The 13,924-nt window shown below is 40.6% G+C and overlaps 1 protein-coding gene across 3 annotated transcripts in view; it reads left to right on the top strand.

Moving 5' to 3' along the window:
* Positions 1-7,548: 7,548 nt before the first annotated feature.
* Positions 7,549-13,924, top strand: part of LOC119499051 (ephrin type-A receptor 4-A-like) — a 30,146-nt gene continuing 23,770 nt past the window's right edge. The window contains exons 1-3 of one of the 3 annotated variants that reach the window (XM_037788236.1): positions 7,549-8,213; positions 9,035-9,102; positions 13,534-13,731. In XM_037788236.1, coding sequence (XP_037644164.1) covers positions 8,063-8,213; positions 9,035-9,102; positions 13,534-13,731 — 417 coding nt within the window. In that variant the 5' untranslated portion in view covers positions 7,549-8,062. The remainder of the gene's footprint in view (positions 8,214-9,034; positions 9,103-13,533; positions 13,732-13,924) is intronic. The other 2 variants (XM_037788234.1, XM_037788235.1) reach the window with 2 other exon arrangements.

Below are 13,924 nucleotides of genomic sequence, written 5' to 3'. Positions count from 1 at the left end.
AGTCTCATTTTTCACAACAGTCTTACAGACTTTCTCTAAACTGCAACTGTCACAACTGTTTGATTGGGCATCACATCAACTCTATTGCATGTCTGCAAAAGGTAGTAACTCACCCAAAACACTTCACTCATGCTTCAAAACCAAGCTATTGTATCAGTAAACTGGCCACCAAAATGAAAAGTTGTTTTGTCATCGTGTGAGCCGTACTGGTCAAAATGATTAGGTGTTTTTTCACCAGTCAACCCTGGAAATGTTTCTTATATACAAGTCTCTGTTTTGTTGACGCTGACTGCTTACTGTACTACACCAGAAGGTCAGTTTTGTCCAGTTGAATGTTGTTGTGTATCGCACTGAGCTTTTTAGATTCCCAATTCAACAGTAGGTAAAAAGTTTACTGGGAAAAGTCAATACTGTAGCTACACAGAAAAAGGAAATGCACATTTATCTGTTTACAGTATATTTATGTGCTAAAAAAACAGAAATTTCACCTGTGATCTTTCATGTAAAGTCATATACAGTGAACAGAATTTTTGCCACAAAATGACAACTATGCCAAAAAACAACAACAACAACAACCCTGCAACAATGAAAAAAACCTGCTGTGGTTCAAAAACAACAAGTTGTACCTCCTCGTCATAGAGTTTTATTGAATATACTGTACATGTATGTCTGACAGATTTTGATGATTGAATGGATCATTTCGCACGTGACGGCTCAAACGAAAGATTGTTTAGAAGTTGTGAAGAGGACGACAGTTTCACTGAGAATCAACTCATCAGTATCGATCAGAAAGACATGTATGAGTGGTTATTGGACTTACTCTTTTGCACATGTGCCAAAACATGCAATTCACTTGAATGAATGAGAAATTCTAATCTGTTGTCAACAACAAACCAATTGTTCAGCGATTTGAACTCTCGTTCTCATTCAACAATTGAGCGAAGCGAATGAGAAAAAACGAATCTGACGATTATTTTCTCGATTAATTGATTAGTTGTTTGGTCTATAAAATGTCAGAAAATGGTGAAAAAGGACGATCAGTGTTTCTCAAAGCCCAAGATGACGTCCTCAAATGTCTTGTTTTGTCCACAACTCAAAGATATTCAGTTTACTGTCATAGAGGAGTAAAGAAACCAGAAAATATTCACATTTAAGAAGCTGGAATCAGAGAATTTTGACTTTTATTCAAACCGATTAATTTATTATCAAAATAGTTGGCGATTAATTTAGTAGTTGACAATTAATCGATTAATTGTTGTAGCTCTATTTATAATGCTTATAATGCATGTCCTTCAATGGAAATAACCGTCATAAGGAAACACATCCTTGTACCTGTGTTATTTTTTCCCATGCTCATAGATTTGTTTGGATATTTATTAATCTTATATAGTCACGCTTTTTGTCTGTTCCAGCCTTGTCTGATCTAATGAGTCTGTTTAACTGCTCTGAGCTTTGTCATTTCGTGACAGTTTCAGAGATCATGACTCATTATGTTCTCATTATGACTTGCCCAACTTGTGCCCTCCTTGAAACCTCCTCTGTCCACCCACTTGCCAGTCAGGCCCACACATCTCAATTTAGCCCATCACACACACGCTTGAAGGTATCCGGCAGCAGTTTGTGCCTCCTTCACCCATACGGGGGCAGTGTTGGTATGGGCCACTGATGGACGTCAAGCAAGACATAAGAAGTGGATGTGAAGTGAATGTCCCACACAACCAGAATGTCTGCCATAACAACAGTAGGGATTGACAGTTATAATGTGAAATTTTATTCCTCAAAAGTATAGAATAAGATGGTTTCAGCGCTGCTATACACTAATGTCATTCAGCAGCAGAGAAGCGATAGTAAACATTCTCCCCCACAGCCAACACTCTTCACAGTGCGTGATGCATGCTTTCACAAGTTCAGGGGCAGTTTATATCCCGGCTTCTGATCCATCCACTTTCTGTGTGTTTGTGTGACTTGTTGCGGTTACTGATAACGGGAAAGGTAACATGATAAACTGGACAATCGTCTGGTTTGACAGTCTAATCCCTGCTAATCCTCCGTAAAAACACAGCCTCTTATCATCATCATGTCTTTCCTCAATGAAACACACACAAACACACACATGTTCCTGTGAGGTTACAGCCTTACTTCAAATGGTTATTCTCATTATTGATTAATTTGCATTTAAGTTTGGTTTTTGATCATGCGATTAATCATTTTAGATGAGTCGATCACATAAAATAAATCAGAAATAATTTATTAATCTATTAATCGTTTTAAGTATTAGTATTAAGGATAATGTCAGACATTCAGTTTCAGCTTCTTTAATGTGAAGATTCACCGCTTTCCTGTTTTATATCACTGAAAATGTAATATTTATTGGACAAGCTATTTGAAAATGTTTTCTTGGAAAATAACTGGCAGAATGATGAAAATATTCGTCAGTTGCAGCCTTGAGTCATTCAGTCTAGAGCTGCAACAATTAATCGATTAGTTGTCGACTATTAAATTAATCGCCAAATATTTTGCTAACCGATTAGTAGAGTATTTTTTTAAGACAAAAAAGTCAAAATTCTCTGATTTCATCTTCTTACATGTGAATATTTTCTGTTTTTTTTACTCTTCCATGACAGTAAACTGAATATCTTTGAATTGTGGACAGAACAAGACATTTGAGGACGTCATCTTGGGTTTTGAGAAACACTGATCACCATTTTCTGACATTTTATAGATCAAACAACTGATGATTAATCGGGAAAATAATCAACAGATTACACGACAATGAAAATAATCATTAGTTGCAGCCCTAATTCTGTCCGGAAAATGTATAAAAATAATTCATTCCTGAAAATCACAACCAAATTGGTTTATTTCCCACAGATATTCAGTTTACGGTGATTTGAAAAAGAGAACTGTTACATCTGAGAAGCCATATCCAGAGAATGTTTTTTTTTTTTTTACTTCATAAATGACACTCTGGGCAGCGTAACAAGCTGTAAACACAACATTGACAAATTATCATCTTATCACATTGATTGGCTAATGTGTTAGCAAACTGTTGCCTATTACACATCCAGCAGACTCATTAGCATTCAGTCAAAACGCTCCTTAGAGCTGAAGGGGAACTGCAGAGACGGGCAATAATCCTCTGTTGGTTCGTCACTATGAGCAACTCCTTTTCATATCAGACGTGATTTGACTTATTGTTAATATAAAATATATTCTTATCTTATCAAAATAATCATGGGTTAATGTTCTATTTACTTGTTTACTTCACAGGAAACCCCATGCAACCACTTCTCATGCTTTGTCTCATCTTTACAGAAGCTGTTACTTCCTGATCAAAGGCCAACATGCATTCTAATATCTCCTTATTTCGTTGTTGTTTTTGGCGATTGCAACATTTTGGCCAGTGCGTTTGCTTGAGGGTGGGTGTGAAACAGACTTTTTCTCCTCCTGGGCCCCTCTCCCTCTTTTTTGGACTCATGCTGGTGGACGGAGGGCGAGAAAAGAGGGGATGGTAAAGAGAGGGGGTCACCATTGAGTTGTCCACCCACACAAGGCCCCCTCTGGTCACCTGCGTGGGCTTGGGCCAAAAGAAAGGCGAGGATGCACGCACACACACACACACACACACACACACACACACACAAAAAGAACAAAAACGACAGCTTCCTAACCCCGAGTGTCAAATGTGGCAAAAGAACTGGGAATAAAAGTGTTTTAAATTATCAAGAAACTTCCTCAAAACAGCAGAAAGGGGCATTGTCGGCATCCTTAATAAAAGCACTTCACAACAGAGGAGAGTTTAGGCAGCAGAGGGATGAAAAAGCTCTCAAAGCACTTGGCTGTAGCACGGTCTTCAAAAAAAAACAAAAAAAAGCCTAGTTTATCATAATTAGCATTGTTCCAGAGTGTCAAACCCGTGTGGCATGGAAAACAATGCGCTCTTCAATATTTTATTGAGGAGTTATGGTAAATTACTTGATGTATAATTATGTTAGCCCGGCAGATTCTGTCCTCACCGTCTCCTCCTACATCCCATCTGCCCTGTGTGTCCAGAGTGTGGGTGACTGAAGTAGCTGCGGGGGGGAAGGCGAATGAGGAATTATTGTGGAAAATTATAAGAAAACTTGTGATGTAACAGTGTGAGTTGCACTTCTGCTGTTCAAGCCAACACTGTAACATCCACGGCCTCCGACACAATGAGTAGTAGAAGACGAGGAAGAGGGGAGAATATAGACTTAAAGGGCCTCTGTGACTTTAGGAAGCGCCCAGAGGTATTTTAGTCTGGCAGAGCTAACTCTTGGCCAGGGAGACCCCGGAGGATACAGTGAGCCAGAAAGAGGTGAGGAGAACAGAGGGGAAGAGTGTAGAGTGGTAGAAAGAGGAGTATTTTTAGGGTGGTCTGTTATCTGCGGAGACGAGGGCGTGCGGTATCACAGCCGGGTCACATCGCTGAGGGGGGAAACCGCACGGGCTGTCCGCCGAGACGCCAGATAAGGAGGAACAGAACAATGAGATCTCTCTCCGTTTCTCAAAAACACGTCCACAAAGGCGCACATGCACGCTCAGAACCTGGTAACCACATCCACAGGAAAAGACAGGCTGCAGCTTCACTCTCGCACACATCCTCTCACGGATGCTTAGAAACCCTCAGACATGTTAAAAGATCACGTCTGAATGGAGCCTCGGAGCTCCACGGGCGACCTGAGAGTGTGTTGTTGCTCTGGTGACTGACAGGCAAAAACCAACATTATCGTAGAATCACTCTAACTGTTTATCTTTCTTGTGTTCTCTCTCTCTCTCACTCTCTCTCTATCGCTCTCTCTCTGTCTCTCCTGTATAGTAGCCCTCTGACGATGTAAATGCCAGCAGAACAGATGGATGGAGAGAACATCTCATCACTGTGACACCATGTTTATGCAATCGCACACAAACACGCCGCGCAAACACTCTCCGTGTGCACACACACACACACACACACACACACACACACACACACATAGACGCACAGAAGCAAGATGCTGATGGAGATTTCGTCAATCATCAAAGTGAGCGTATGATGCACGACACACACACACACACTTTTGGTGTTTTGGTGTTTTTTGATGGAACCGTCTGTTCGCTTCTTCCTTTGTTTATACCGAACACACGCGTGCATAAACACAGACCACTCACGCACGCACACATGAATTGAGTAATTCGCCAGACTAGCAGCTGTTACGGAGAGAGCTGGGTACTAACGGAACGCCTCTGACATGCTAATGACCCGAGGAGTTCACTCGCACCGTACAGATTTAGAAAATCTGACTATTATCTGTCATCTAACCCAGAGAATATCAGTCTAGTGGTATGAATATTAAATGCTTTTAGCTCCCAGTACGATGTAAGCACTCTGTATAGGACTGCAAGCCAAATGAAAACCTAACTCGCTCCAGGAATATCTTAGTGAGGCTTTGAGGGAAGATCCTTTTTCAACACCCAACACCCCCCCCCCCTCCTCTCTCTACACCACCACCCACCCACCCAATCAAATCCTCACTGGCGATGCGCTGCTCCTTAGCTCTCTTCTCTGCTTCTTTTGTTCATCTCTCTCCGCCACCCACACACCTACAGTCCCTCTGGCTTTTCTCTTTACACTCTCGCACGCATTTACATTTGGCTTCTTTTTCGCATGTACTTCGCTTTATTTATTTTCTGCCCCTTCCTTCATCGCTATTGGACACTTGGAGATGCTGTATGTGTACGAACGCAGGTTAATATTAAAAACAAAAACAGACACAGGGCCTATATTTAGTGCTTTATAATACAGATGTGTGGGCAGCTGCCATCTGGGGCCCCCAAGTGGAACAAAAAGCGTGTGTGTAGATGTGTGTTTTTGTGGGTTAGGGCTAAGGGCCAAACTTAAAGTGGTGGTTCGAGGCTGGGGGCCCGTTGTGGAAACCCCCTCCAGAGAGCTGGGAATCTCAGGGGAGAGTGGGAAAAACATCCCGACGGTCATCAATCAAAACTTGGTTGACACAAATGACCAGAAACAAGAGACCGTTCTCCATCCATGTCACCGTGTCACCTCCGCCCCACAGCCATGTCCCACCCACCTGCGCCGCTGCCCCATAGGTCCTCGCCGTACGCCGCCCGATGCGATTGGTCCGTCGGTCCCAGAGCGAAATCGTGATCCCCTCTTGGCTAATTGGGTCTTTGTGATTGCGCAGTCTGTCGTGGCGCTGGGGGAGAATGAAACGTGAAAAACGGTATTATGGTGGATGGGGGAAGAGTGGCAGGTCGAAGCGGGGAGATCGTTTTTGGCGTCTCAAAGCGCCAGATGCTCTTCCTGGGTCCATTATGATGCCTTACAGGGGATCGAGATGGTTTCGGCGTAGCAACTGTGAAGACACAAAGCGAGATGGAGACCGGCCCGAGACGGAGACTCACACAAGCACATACATGCAAATGCAGGCGCACACACACTTAACACATATAGTTCCCTGTTTAAAACACGCTCTACTTGAATTCAGCCTCGATATCCGGTGCTCTGCGTTGGTCGATTCTAACAAAGGTTATCGGAGCTTACTTTTGCACGTGTTGAACAAGGACTAAACAAAGTGAAGCACATCTCCGTTTCACCTTTTTGTGGTAGAGTATTCTTACAACAGATGGAATGAAAGTATTTACTTCTTCAAGCTGTGCCTCCATCGAGAGTAATTGTTCAGCAGAGTCTTTGAGAGAGGGAGAGTGTAGGAGGACGGGTCATGAGCCTGCTCTTTGTCTGCGCCACCACGCTTCTACACGAGGCCATGGTCCTCTGCCTTTCTGTTTCTGCTCTTATTTCTTTATTGTGTCTAAACTTTGTGGGAGTTTATAGATAAAACATAATAAACTGTAGTGGACAGATGGTGGGGGAATGATTAAGGCTTCTTATCCTCATCTTATCAGCCCTAAAATGTCCAAACAGCCTACTATGAAAGATGCCTGATCATTCATTGGGTTTCTCCTCCTCCTCCTTCACCCCAGCAGCCATCAACAGGTGGCGCTGCAGTCACACTCTTCATGCTTCCTCAGGACAAAGAGCCTCCAACAACCTCAGTTGCCATGAAGGCAACCAAAATGCAAACAGATCAGCCCTTTATCAGGAAATAGTGACACATTCATGTTTCAGGCTAAAAAAAGAAAAGCGTGATGATGTGACCTTTATGACCCCGTGTGCCTGCTGGCAACTTCCAGGGTTAACACTGCTAAATGTCACCTCTGACGTGGGACACAGTTGGAGTTAATGGAGTTGTAAACTATATCCTCTATTATTATATGGTCACAACGTGGAAATATTCCTTATTTGCAAAGGTTCAGGGGTAAAGGTAAAGGGGCCCAAGAGTTGCTGTGTAGTTGGTCTGCAAATGCTTTGGATTTGAGAGGAAATTCATCTTAAGGAGAGGAGGTGAGATCTATAGCAAACAGGAGATTTAAGACTCACATCAGTTTTCCTTAAATTAGTGGTTTCAAAGTGGGGTGCTGTTGGAGACACAGGAGATCACGTGTCTTTGGAAAAATAAGGAGAAATGTCATTTTTAATCATCATATCATTTAAAGTTTTTATAATAATAATAAGCATAATAATAAGCAGGAAAGTGTGCTATTACTTTTGAGGATCCCCTATTTTAATCCATAGAGCCTTACAAATAAGTCTAAAAAATCATATCCACAATTTAAAAAAATCCATTTCTTTGTCTTTTCTTTTTTAGATCAAAAAATATATAAACTGTAGAAATGATAACGTTGAAGCAGATAGCTTAATAAGCACGTTTTTTATCTGTTCAAAATGTACCTTAAAGGGAGATGTAATACTACAACTACTATTACTACTACTATAGTATTTAATACTCTTAACCACATGAGAGTGGACAATTAATAGCAGTAGCTATTTGGTTCTTGTCATTTGAATCAGCATTTAGGGAAGCATCTGATGTGAGTGTAGGAGAGACCGCCCCAGTATCCGCTGCTGCTGCTGCTGCTGCTGCTGCATCCAACTCGCTTTTCACACTTGGGTTCATTCACGCACACTTTTCCCACCGGGATGATGGAGCCGCTTCAGCCAGAGGAACACACAGCGCGCTCTCACACCGCCGCACACATGGCTCACAAGCTATGGCGAACATTTTCTACGTCCATCTGGATATTTACACTAGTTTCAAGTTCGAGGACGAGGATTTATCCACCAAACGAAGGTGAGTGAGGAGAGGAATCGTCTATGTGGTTATGGCACTGCTGGGTGACACAAGCTGCGTGCGCTCCTTTACGCGTCCTAGGATGGTAAAGAGCAGGATATGCCAATATGCATGAAACTTGAACAGAGGAAAAGTTGGATTTTTGGGGGGAAATTTCCGTTTTTATTTCTCCTGGTTTCTCTCGGAGTTCAGCTGCATGTTCTGTTTGCTGTCACAAAAAAAAATCTATTATTTCTTGGATATTCCCTCATGATATGACCACTGTAGTGTGCACAGTTTAGTGTGAAAGATTCATCTTTTATTCATTACACAGTTAAACATTGAAACTCATGGTGTTTCTTTATGCATGAATAGGATTTGAAGCCATCAAATCATGAAATTATAAAGACTGATATTATCTAATAGAAGGATACTTATTATTATTAAAAGTAGTTGTGTACATAACAAATCCTGCTAATTGCATATTTATCCAAAGCTTTAGTCATTTATTTATTGGCCATCTTGTGGTGTGGTTAAGTCTTCCAAATGCAAAAATGTTTCTCTCTGCTGAATTATTTTCTTTTATTGAACCAGTGTAGGCTGTTTGCCCTTTAACCACCTGCATGTTATTATTAAAAGTAGTTGTATACATAACAAATCCTGCAAATTGCATATTTGTCCCAAGCTATAGTCATTTATTTATTGGCCTTCTTGTGGTGTGGTTAAGTCCTCAAAGAAATGTAACTTATTTCTTTCTGCTGAATTATTATATTTTATTGAAGCCAGTGTAGGCTGTTTGCCCTTAAACCACCTGCATGTGTGTGTGTGTGTGTGCATTTTAGTGACCCTGCTGGATACCAGGACAGTGCCAGGAGAGCTGAAATGGGCAGCCAGTCCTTCCGAGGGAGGGGTGAGTGGGAGCTTTTTTACAGATACACTGTTTACAACCTGTTCTCTCTTTGGAAAACACACTCACTCTTATCTCTCACTCTCACTCACTCACACGCACACTCACACAACACTTGTACACACTTGGTCTGGGAACTGTAAATAATCATCCCACAGATTTTGAAATGTGCTGTTGTTCACCAAGCCTAAGTGCTAATATGAGATTGCTGGCGTCGTGCTTGGCACGCGAAAAGGCATAAACCAGCTTGGTGGTGGGTGTCATTTTTTAGGGATTTTTACTACCATGCAGTTGCCAGGATGAATCCTGTAAATATCTATGTTGTATTGCATCCTCTCATCTTTTTGTACTTTTTGTTATTGGGACATTGTGATCTGCCATCAATGTCCTTCCTCTCTCTCTCTTTCTCTTTTGCTCAATGTCTCTCTCTTCTTTGTTGGTTTAAGAGTTATTGGTGAACTTGACTCTTATTTCTTCAGTCACCATGCTCTCATTCTCTCACATGCTGCTTGATTGACGGGGTCCTGGTCTGCACGCACTGAGCTTTTGATTACAGGCACCCCCCACCTTCCATATCCCTCAGCTACACACACACACACATGCACACACAAAACACCATCTCTGTATGGTTGGGGCAAAGCTTTTTCTTTTTTCCTCTGACAGCTGTGATTTCTGTCTGCTGACAAAAGAAACTAGACAAGGAGGCATCATACACCGTGACAGCTTTTTTTTTCATAGCACTCTTCTTCAGTACACACATACCCTGCAACACCCACACACACACACCCCCACACACACACACATAAACATACAACAAAACACAAAGACGTGACCATGTGGTGTCGCTCATGCGTACACACTCTTGTATTCACATACTGTTGGAGTGCACAGTTGCAGACTAAAGAGTCGGACCGATGTTGATAATAAATCTGATAATGATGTTATTAGCTAATGTTTAAACTAGGGCTGTCGATCGATTAAAATATTTAATCGCGATTAATCCCATGATTGTCCATAGTTGATCGCGATTAATTGGAAATTAATCGCACGTTTTTTATCTGTTCAAAATGTACCTTAAAGGAAGATTTAATGCTAGTACTACTACTATAGTATTGAATACTCTTATCGACATGAGAGTGAACAAATATGCTTGCTTTATGCAAATGCATGTATGTATTTATCATTGGAAATTAATTAACAACACAAGACAATGACAAATATTGCTCAGAAACCCTCACAGGTACTGTGTTTAGCATAAAAAATATGCTCAAATCATAACATGGCAAACTGAAGCCCAACAGACAACAACAGCTGTCAGTGTGTCAGTGTGCTGACTTGACTATGACTTGCCCCAAAAGTGCATGTGATTATCATAAAGAGGGCATATATGTAAAAGGGAGACTCGTGGGTACCCATAGAACCCATTTTCATTCACATATCTTGAGGTCAGAGGTCAAGGGACCCCTTCGAAAATGGCCATGCCAGTTTTTCCTCACCAAAAAGGGTGTTATTTTAACTAATATCCGACATGGTTGGTACCAATGGATTCCTTAGGTTTTTTCTAGTTACATATGATACCAGTATCTTCACTCTAGCTTTAACACTAAGCCTGCTACAACCTCCGAAAGATGATGCGTTAAAGAAATTAGTGGCATTAAAACAAATTTGCGTTAACACGTTATTATCGCGTTAACTTTGACAGCCCTAGTTTAAACATTAAACTTAATTGTCCAAAATGACAGTAAGACAGAAAATGCTAAACCATAAACCTCACTGGACATTAAGAAATTAAATAAATAAATAAACACACAAAAATACGATAAAAAAAACATAAAAATCATGAACTCAAATTAAGAAATGTTTTTGTCAAATGTACATGGAAATGAAGCCTATGAAACATTACTGCACTGCAGTTTCTACCAACATATACACCAGTATTAATTCATCAATACATCTATAATAAGCCAATTGGCCAATAAGATCAGTCCTGATTACATATCGATCAGGCTCAATTAGACACACACTCAAACACAGACCCCCTCCCCCCCCCAACAACACACAGACTCTCCCTTTTTCCCTCTCTCTCGACACGCCACATTTGGTGTGTATACAGCTCTCACTAGAGCAGATTATTATTCAGTGGCAATAAAAAGCCAATTTGGAGTTGGGAGGCTAAGCGGTCATTTGAAGGGTCACAGTACAAGGCAAATAGTCGGCTCTATTGAGATGGATGGTGCAGTGAAGGTTGAGCCTGTTTCTCTCGTATGGAAATGTGCCTATAAAAACCTTGGAGTCGCAACAAATCTGAACTACTGTCCACTGCTGAATATTGATGCAAAAATAGATGTTTTCACATGTTAGAGGATGCGCCCCAGCATCGGAAATGTATTGATCTTGTTTTTCTGTATTTGTGAGGACAAACATTTCCTCAAGTGGTAAAAAAATGAGATAAGTATCTCCACAGGGAGCATGTTTTTGTGGTCACTACTTCTGTAAGAGTATTTCTGTGTTAAAGCTTGTGTCTACTAGGGCTAAATATTAGAATTTAGCTGAGTTTAAACTTTACATTATGCCATCGTTTTAGTTCATGCCAGTGCAGTATGAAAATGTACTTGCTGTAATAATCACAGTAAACATTTAGCCAACACATTCAGCTGCCACCACGGGCTGTTTTTATTTTTTTTTTAGCCTTCTTAGTTTTGAAAACCCTTACTTATTGGTGCACTTAAGTACTTGCCAGAAACTCTGACAACTGAAACTTGAAAGACAGCAACCTTTTAAATACAAGATGCTTCCGCATTCACATCCCTTTTACAACATCTGTGTATATAAACTGGAAAAACAAAGTTCAAAAACTTATGTTTGGTGGATTATTTCTCTGTTGTTACAATGCTAATTGGCATTGTATTTTACATCGTTGGAAAGCCTGTTCATTTACCTTCGCAATGAGCATTTTGGCAATTTTTTCTTGGGCGCTACCCACATAATCAGCTGTGCTGCTCATCCCACAAATGCATGATCCTTACAAGTTGGACATCATTGCGAAGGTAAATAAACAGGCTTTCCAACGATGTAAAATACAATGCCAATTAGCATTGTAACAACAGAGAAATAATCCACCAAACATAAGTTTCCGAACTTTGTTTTTCCAGTATAGTTTGTCTTACAAGTTTAATTTTCACTTCACTTAGAAGCATTGCTACTTGGTAACTAATTATTATATTTGTTCATTGAATAAGAAAAAGTTTTGACCTGCTCTTACCTGCCTCACCACGCAACACGTTCACAACTTTGCCAATTAATGTTCACTGATTAATTATCACTTTGATGGAGCATCTGTTTTGATGATATTTATGGAACATGTTTTAAAGTGGGGGCCTGTAATGTTAACGTTGAGATGAAATGAAAAATGCCCTTTTAACCCTTTTATATCACATCCCCCGCTCATATTGTGCAACTATTTAACAATATATGCAAAAAAATCAATTTCTTCATATTTTATCTTTTCTTCCTGTAAAGCCAAATATGATGTGTGCTTATGTAAGCTAGTACCAACCAATTTCAAACAATAACACCATGACATCCATCCATCAATTCATCTGCAATGTTTAGTGACAACATTGTAAGCCCGCCCATGTTTTTGCAGTCCAAACAAATGCAAAGAATTTGATTTAAATCCCTCTTGTAACTGTACACCGCTCAAATATTCAATTTCACTGGGGAATCCTCAATACTGAAGCTAAAGACGCACTAACTTCCATTTCACTGGGACTTTAAGTATACACAGTTTGCCGTTAAGGAGCTTAAATATGAAGCGTAAATATGCTTGCTTTATGCAAATGTATGTATATATTTATTATTTGAAATCAATTAATAACATAAAACAATGACAGATATTGTCCAGAAACCCTCACAGGTACTGCATTTAGCATAAAACAATATGCTCGAATCATAACATGGTAAACTCAACAGGCACCAACAGCTGTCAGTGTGCTGACTTGACTATGACTTGCCCCAAACTGCATGTGATTATCATAAAGTGGGCAAGTCTGTAAAGGGGAGACTCGTGGGTACTCATAGAACCCATTTTCATTCACATATCTTGAGGTCAGAGGTCAAGGGACCCCTTTGAAAATGGCCATGCAAGTTTTTCCTCACCAAAATGTAGTGTAAGTTTGGAGCATTATTCAACCTTCTTCGCAACAAGCTAGTATGACATGGTTGGTACCAATGGATTCATTAGGTTTTGTAGTTTCATACGATACCGGTATCTTCTCTCTAGCTTTAACACTGAGCCCAGTTCAACCTCGGAAAGCGAAAGTTAATACGTTAAAGAAATTAGTGGCGTTAAAATGAATTTGCGTTATCGCATTATTATTGCCTTAACTTTGACAGCCCTAGTACTAATACAGTTGCATGTGTGTTTGTTTGCAGTGGGAAGAGGTGAGTATAATGGATGAGAAGAACATCCCTATCAGAACGTACCAGGTGTGCAACGTCTTAGAACCTAATCAAAACAACTGGTTGAGGACAGACTGGATCCCTCGGTCCGGCGCTCAGCGGGTCTACGTTGAAGTCAAGTTCACCCTGAGGGACTGTAATAGCCTGCCAGGAGTCACCGGCACCTGCAAGGTACCAGAAAACACACTTCTAATGTCAGAGTATGATGATCATTGTGTGGTTTGGGCGTAGTAGAAAGTTTAAACACAGATTTCCGTTAAAGACTTGACTTCTTTAACATGTTAACTTTTATGCTAATTACTTAACGGACATGCCGCTGCTAATGGCGCTTTATTATATATTACAGCTGCTGGTTATTCAAGCA

Source organism: Sebastes umbrosus, chromosome 12 (assembly GCF_015220745.1).
Source record: "Sebastes umbrosus isolate fSebUmb1 chromosome 12, fSebUmb1.pri, whole genome shotgun sequence".
Taxonomy (NCBI): domain Eukaryota; kingdom Metazoa; phylum Chordata; class Actinopteri; order Perciformes; family Sebastidae; genus Sebastes; species Sebastes umbrosus.
This window is presented reverse-complemented; position numbering and strand designations above follow the sequence as displayed.